Consider the following 6,190-nt stretch of genomic DNA (forward strand, 5'->3'; position numbering starts at 1 on the left):
AACAAAGCGATAAAATAAATAAATATTTTCCTACAAAACATAAGCCGCAGTCAAACATCGACAATAACAATGACGAGGCCGCACTGTTTTGTTTGTGCCTTCTCGTCGGCTTAAGCTTGAAGATGGATATGAATTTATCAAATTGCATTATTTTATCAAATACCATTATGAATAATGTCAAAAATAAAAAAATCATTATAATATAAATTTCCCGCGAAAATCCTGCATAAATATATAAATTAAATGCTGGCGGTAATGCATGGGGCAACGTCTCAGTAGCCGTAGGTTTACGTTAATCCATCCGCCCGGCTTGACCTTCCGCTAGCTTAACCGCTTCTCTCCGTTACCGCTTCCCCCACCTGTCCAGAGCGGCATCTCGTAGTACTCATAGCCAGCCAGCCACCCCCCACCCCCCGCAGCCTCCCTGACCGGTCAAAAGCACGCACCACCACCATCCCAATCCCCAACGCGAGAGCAAAGCAGCAGCAGCTCCCCTCCCCTCTAGTAGGTGTCCCCGCGGCTCGCTCCTCCCCCACCCCCCGCCCCCGCCCCCGCGCACGCTACCCCACCATGGAGGCGCCGCCGGGGCCGGAGCCCATGGTGCTGGACGCGCCGCCCCCGCTCGCCGCCGCCGTCCCGGCCCACGCGGCCGCCGAGAAGGTAACCCCCCGTGCTTCCCCCCCCCCAGATCTGGGGCCTGTTCCGGATCTGAGCCCCGGCTGGGGGCCGATCCGCTGCTCTTGCCCGCTTGCTTCGCTAAATGCTCCGTGCTCTGGTGCTGCAGGCGAGGACGGAGGGCGGCGACCCTGTCACCGGCCACATCATCTCCACCACCATCGGCGGGAAGAACGGCGAGCCCAAGAGGGTGAGCAGCTTGCGTGTTCTCGATTTTATGTTCCTCTTGCTCGTTCTCGCGCGCGCTTCTGGTCAAATGTGCCTGCTCTTCTCACGGTTGTTCCCCTTCCTGTGCTGTTGGTGCCGTGGCCTCTCGCTCCGCTAAGGGATTTGTGGCCTCTAGCAAATGTTTAGCTTTAACCTGTGTTCTACTTTTTTGGGGGGTAGGGGTGGGGTGGTCTGGTGGCGATTCGTCCAGGAAATTAGTGCGAATCAGCTGATTTTGCGGGCTTTGTTGACCAGATACAGAGCCTTTCCTTCATTTCCAACCGATTTGGTGTGCGGCAGAGAAATTATGTGGCTATCGCTCGATCTACTGCCTGGTTTCCGTGTTATGGCTAAAGCGCATACTGAAATCATGTTCTAAGCGCTACTTGTTGTGTGCTCAGTTTGTTGTTTTTAGAGGATACATTTTTATGTTGTCTTAATCCTGATTGCAGACAATTAGCTACATGGCTGAGCGAGTGGTAGGAACTGGTTCATTTGGGATTGTCTTCCAGGTACGGTCCCGTTGTCTCATCATTTGCTTTTGCTTTATGTGTTGTTGCCAATTAGTTGATGCAATGCTTATCGAATTCAACTGCTTCTCACATGTAGGCTAAGTGCTTGGAGACTGGAGAGACTGTGGCCATCAAGAAGGTGCTGCAGGACCGGCGTTACAAGAACCGTGAGCTGCAGCTTATGCGCTCCATGGACCATCCCAATGTCGTCTCTCTGAAGCACTGCTTCTTCTCCACCACAAGCAGGGATGAGCTCTTCCTGAACCTTGTCATGGAGTATGTCCCTGAGACTCTATACCGTGTGCTCAAGCACTACAGCAATGCCAACCAGCGGATGCCGCTTATCTATGTCAAGCTCTACATGTATCAGGTCTGTGAACCACCATATTACACTTGCCTGGCCGCCAATAACCGCCTTTTTGCTCTGCTAATGTATGTATCATCTGCCTTGTTTGCAGCTTTTTAGAGGGTTAGCTTATGTTCACACTGTTCCAGGAGTTTGCCACAGGGATGTGAAACCACAAAATGTTTTGGTATGTGTTATGTGAACACGATCTCGTTACTTGTACGATTTCATAATTGGTCCTGAATTGGTCTCTTCTCTTGCCAATACAGGTTGATCCTCTAACCCATCAAGTCAAGATCTGTGACTTTGGAAGCGCAAAAGTTCTGGTATGTTGATTTCCCCCTTAAGAATCAGTAGTTTAATTCAGTGTTGCATTTAGTTTTGAATTGTTCTAGACATCTAGTGTCTGACTGGTCATACTGTTGACATAGCATGTGATCTATGCCATTATTTATCATTATAAAGAATAATATGCTATTTTCCCCATGATAACGTGTAAGATGTCCAGTCTTGCGAGTATGTCCTGAGTTTTGAAATCGCAGCTTAAAGTTGGCTTTAATACAACAGTGGAAAGGGACAAAATTTCCCATACTTGACAGTCCATTTCCATGATTGATCCATTGTATAATTGGTGTCTGGCTGTCTACTTGGATCTTGTTTTCCAAATTGGGTTCATTACACACTGCTATCTGTATGCTGTCTGCTCTATTCATTACTCCCAACTGCCCTGTAGGCGACACAACATACATAAACTGCATCTTTATCTTGGTGCAAGGTTGCCTAGCATGACCTTGGTCGTATGAAAACTTGCATCAGCTTTTTTCGTCAATTTGGTTATTTCCGCTGTCTTCAGTTCTTACCACATGTATTGACCATTGCCCTCTTCTTGTTTCAGGTACCTGGTGAACCCAATATAGCATACATTTGCTCTCGTTACTATCGTGCTCCTGAGCTCATATTTGGTGCAACTGAATATACAACCTCAATAGACATATGGTCAGCTGGATGTGTTCTTGCAGAGTTACTTCTTGGTCAGGTTGGTTACCTTCTCTAAGGAGTTTTGGCCTTGTTTGGGTACATTGATTAGACTATATTGTCCATGAAGTGATTCTGATCACCCTATGTGTTGTATTTGTCAGCCTCTGTTTCCAGGAGAGACTGCGGTTGATCAGCTAGTGGAAATTATCAAGGTACTGCCTGATGTTTGACATGCAACATTGTCTTCTTGTGTTCTTCTGCCATGGGTGTTTCTTAAAGCCATGTGATGTTATCGCAGGTTCTTGGTACTCCAACCCGTGAGGAAATTCGATGCATGAACCCCAACTATACCGAATTCAGGTTTCCTCAGATTAAGGCTCATCCTTGGCACAAGGTAGACATCCGTTAAGTTTTATGTTGAATCAACTGCATCATGTCATTATACTTGCATGGTATTGAGTCCACACCCTCTTGCATGTCAATTAGTTACCAGCTTCTCTACACCATCAATCAATTATGAATTAAAAATGTGCCTGCAGCTAACGAGTTGCTCTACTTTCCTGTCCGTAGATTTTCCACAAGAGAATGCCTGCTGAAGCTATAGATCTTGCCTCCCGCCTTCTCCAGTATTCACCAAATCTACGTTGCACCGCTGTAAGTTTTTCCGTGCTCGGCTTTGCGATTGCTCTTAAAGGTTGTGCTAAGTGGCTGGGTGGATAAATACTAAATGGGGTGTACTCAGGTTATTTTACCTCTGCGTTTTTTTGTGTGTGTGATACTAGTACATGGTTTTGTCTATTCTGACTCATAAATCTAAAATGTTGTACTACAGTTAATTATTCTTTTTTTTGTGAGAATATGTGTACAGTTATTTAATCATTAACTATAAAAGGAGGCTCTTTTGCACCTTTGTGGGAGTAGGATTATTTTTTGGAGTTCTTGGAAGCATCAATGCTTAGCTTTCAGTCACTGATTAGCTTCTGGTCCTGCATTGGCATTATAATTATGATATCCTGTGGTCCAGAACTAAATGTTGATGAGTCTTGACTGATAGAGAGTGGGTGCAACTTTATAGTCACATGTGCTTGTTAACTACAGCTAGTGCTCCACCTAGAAAAGGGTCTCTGTTAATGCTGTTACTTTAGCTGGAAAACAACGTAATCTTTGAAAACCAGCAATCTGTTCAGTTTTAAACGTTCTTATGTGTTTGTTTTCCTGTGCAGCTTGATGCATGTGCACATTCCTTCTTTGATGAGCTACGTGAGCCGAATGCGCGCTTGCCGAATGGCCGCCCATTCCCTCCTCTGTTCAACTTCAAACCTGAAGTAAGTAAAAGATACACTGTTCAAGCAGCCACCATTTAAGTTATAGAAAAATAGCTAGACTGGTTTCAGGCACATGATCACATGTCTCATTCAAGATATACATCAGTTCAATAATTAGGAAGGCTGTGCCATGTCTTTGCTAGCCTGGAAAGAACCCTCTTGGGCTCTTGACGTGCTGTGCTCATCAATGTTCTTTTCTGGCAATGCAGCTAGCGAACGCCTCTCCAGAGCTCATCAACAGGCTTGTTCCGGAACATGTTCGACGGCAAAATGGCCTCAACTTCGCCCATGCTGGGAGCTAGACGGGCACGCCGCATCGCCCCATATTTTTTGTTTGTCCGCCATCATCGAAGAATCAACTCTTCTCTCCTAAATCCTGAGGAGAGACCGATCCAGTGCAAGTGCCAGTGCCAGTGAAAGAAGTACAACTATGTAAATTACCTGACCTTGGAAGAATCGTCCTTGTTGTTGTTGCCGGTGTCGCCCATGTTTAAGCACATGGCGGCACATGTTGGTTGAGTTGTTACTTATTATTAGTAGGTAAGAGCAATGATGTAGGAGGTGGAGACATATGTTAATGCCTAGGGCTGTGACTTGTTTTAAGTACATTTTTGTAATGCTTGGTGGTAGTGGTACTGTAATGCGGCAGTAAGTATGGCTGCTCCCATGTTTTGTCCCTTGTCCCTGATGTAAATGTCGTCGTCCTGCACCAAATGATTGTTCTTCTGTTACATTGCCTGATTCCCAGTTGTGGCGCATGGTTTTCGGCAAGTCGGGAAATGTGATTATCCCCCACTTCCAAGTTCCAAGGCCATGTACATCCTACAGTGAGGTTTGTTGCTAAAATTGACACGCTGGAGACAGGTCAATTGGGATACCAACAAGTTTGGGAGGGCCCGTAGGTTGAGATGGCCTTGCTGTGAGTGGAAGGAACCAACCAACCAAGATATGGGTTGGAACGGGTAGTCCTTGCTGAGTTGGACCTTGACTTATTCTATGCTTCGGCCATCATCACCCCAACGGTGCCTGAGCCCCTTTTTGGGACTACAAGTTTCATTCACAAGGAAAAAATGGAAGGTGTGAAGCTTTGAAGCATCATCACCATTGACAACGGCGCGTAAGCCCCTTTTTGGGACAACAAGTTACATTCACAAGGAAATTTTGGAAGGTGTGAAGCTTTGAAGGATGATGCTCGACCATCATCACCATTGACAACGGCGCGTAAGCCCCTTTTTGGGACTACAAGTTTCACAAGGGAAAAATGGAAGGTGTGAAGCTTTAAAGGAGGATGATGCGTGGATTTTCAGGATCAAAGTCTCCACCAACCTAATCGCGGATCGTATCCAGGAATCCATTGTCCTTTGGGTGCTCATCAATGACTTCCTCAGTGAAAATGTTGAGGACGACATTACTACGGCGTGCAAGCACTATTCGGCAGCCTCTGTATATGAAACACTTGGTGTTGAGGGCTTGGGCACTGCCTAGGGTCAACTTATTTGCTTGGCTTCCAAAGTATATTGTGGACCGCAGACAAATTGGCTAAACATGGGTGGCAAAAATGGCCTATGTGCGCTCTGTAAAAGAGAGCAAGGATCAGTGTTACAACTTTTCACCAAGTGTCGAGAGCATTGACACTTTCACGTGGAGCTTGGAACACTCTATCAAGGAATGGTGGATCAACCTATCTGGCTTGCACGTCCCAAATAGAAAAGCTATGACATTCCTTGCTATCCTCGTTGGTTGAACTAGTTGGAATGAGAAGAACGCACGGGTTTTCCGCCACAAGTCCGCATCACCGTCAAATTTTGTTGGCATCATCAAGAATGAAGCTATGCTTCGGGCGATCGTGGGGAAAAGAGTTGTTGGTTTCAATACTACCGGGAGAGTAGTAGCCTTTTTTTTGTATTATGTTGCCGTGTAAACAAACTCTATTCTCCTTGATTAATAAATGAGGCATAACTTACGAATATTGTCTATGGAGGCCGAGCTCCATGGAGCTCGCTTTTGAAAATTTGAATTTCGTCAAATTTCATATTTTCTACGTTTCAAAAAATTCTGAAAAAAACACAGATGTACATGAAGGCATAACACACAGGTTAGGTGTGTAAGTTTTTAGTGTAAAATACGTTGAAATGAGGGCTATGTAA

The 6,190-nt window shown here is 45.6% G+C and overlaps 1 protein-coding gene across 1 annotated transcript; it reads left to right on the forward strand.

Annotated features, from left to right (window-relative positions):
- The first annotated feature begins 418 nt into the window (after window positions 1-418).
- On the forward strand, window positions 419-4,774 carry LOC125543168 (shaggy-related protein kinase GSK1). Its single transcript, XM_048706421.1, has 12 exons — window positions 419-660; window positions 785-865; window positions 1,335-1,394; window positions 1,492-1,764; window positions 1,853-1,927; window positions 2,010-2,066; window positions 2,636-2,776; window positions 2,880-2,930; window positions 3,017-3,112; window positions 3,289-3,372; window positions 3,942-4,043; window positions 4,253-4,774. Exons 1-12 carry the CDS (start codon window positions 571-573, stop codon window positions 4,343-4,345), a joined length of 1,203 nt encoding a protein of 400 aa, XP_048562378.1. The 5' UTR covers window positions 419-570; the 3' UTR covers window positions 4,346-4,774.
- Window positions 4,775-6,190: the final 1,416 nt, after the last annotated feature.

Source organism: Triticum urartu, chromosome 3 (assembly GCF_003073215.2).
Source record: "Triticum urartu cultivar G1812 chromosome 3, Tu2.1, whole genome shotgun sequence".
Lineage (NCBI taxonomy): Eukaryota > Viridiplantae > Streptophyta > Magnoliopsida > Poales > Poaceae > Triticum > Triticum urartu.

Bases quoted from the DNA above. Each gene is read 5' to 3' on its own strand.
- LOC125543168 (XM_048706421.1), top strand. From the start codon at position 571: ATGGAGGCGCCGCCGGGGCCGGAGCCCATGGTGCTGGACGCGCCGCCC. The intron at 661-784 runs GTAACCCCCCGT...CTGGTGCTGCAG, and splicing joins CCCACGCGGCCGCCGAGAAG to GCGAGGACGGAGGGCGGCGA. The intron at 1,395-1,491 runs GTACGGTCCCGT...TCTCACATGTAG, and splicing joins CATTTGGGATTGTCTTCCAG to GCTAAGTGCTTGGAGACTGG.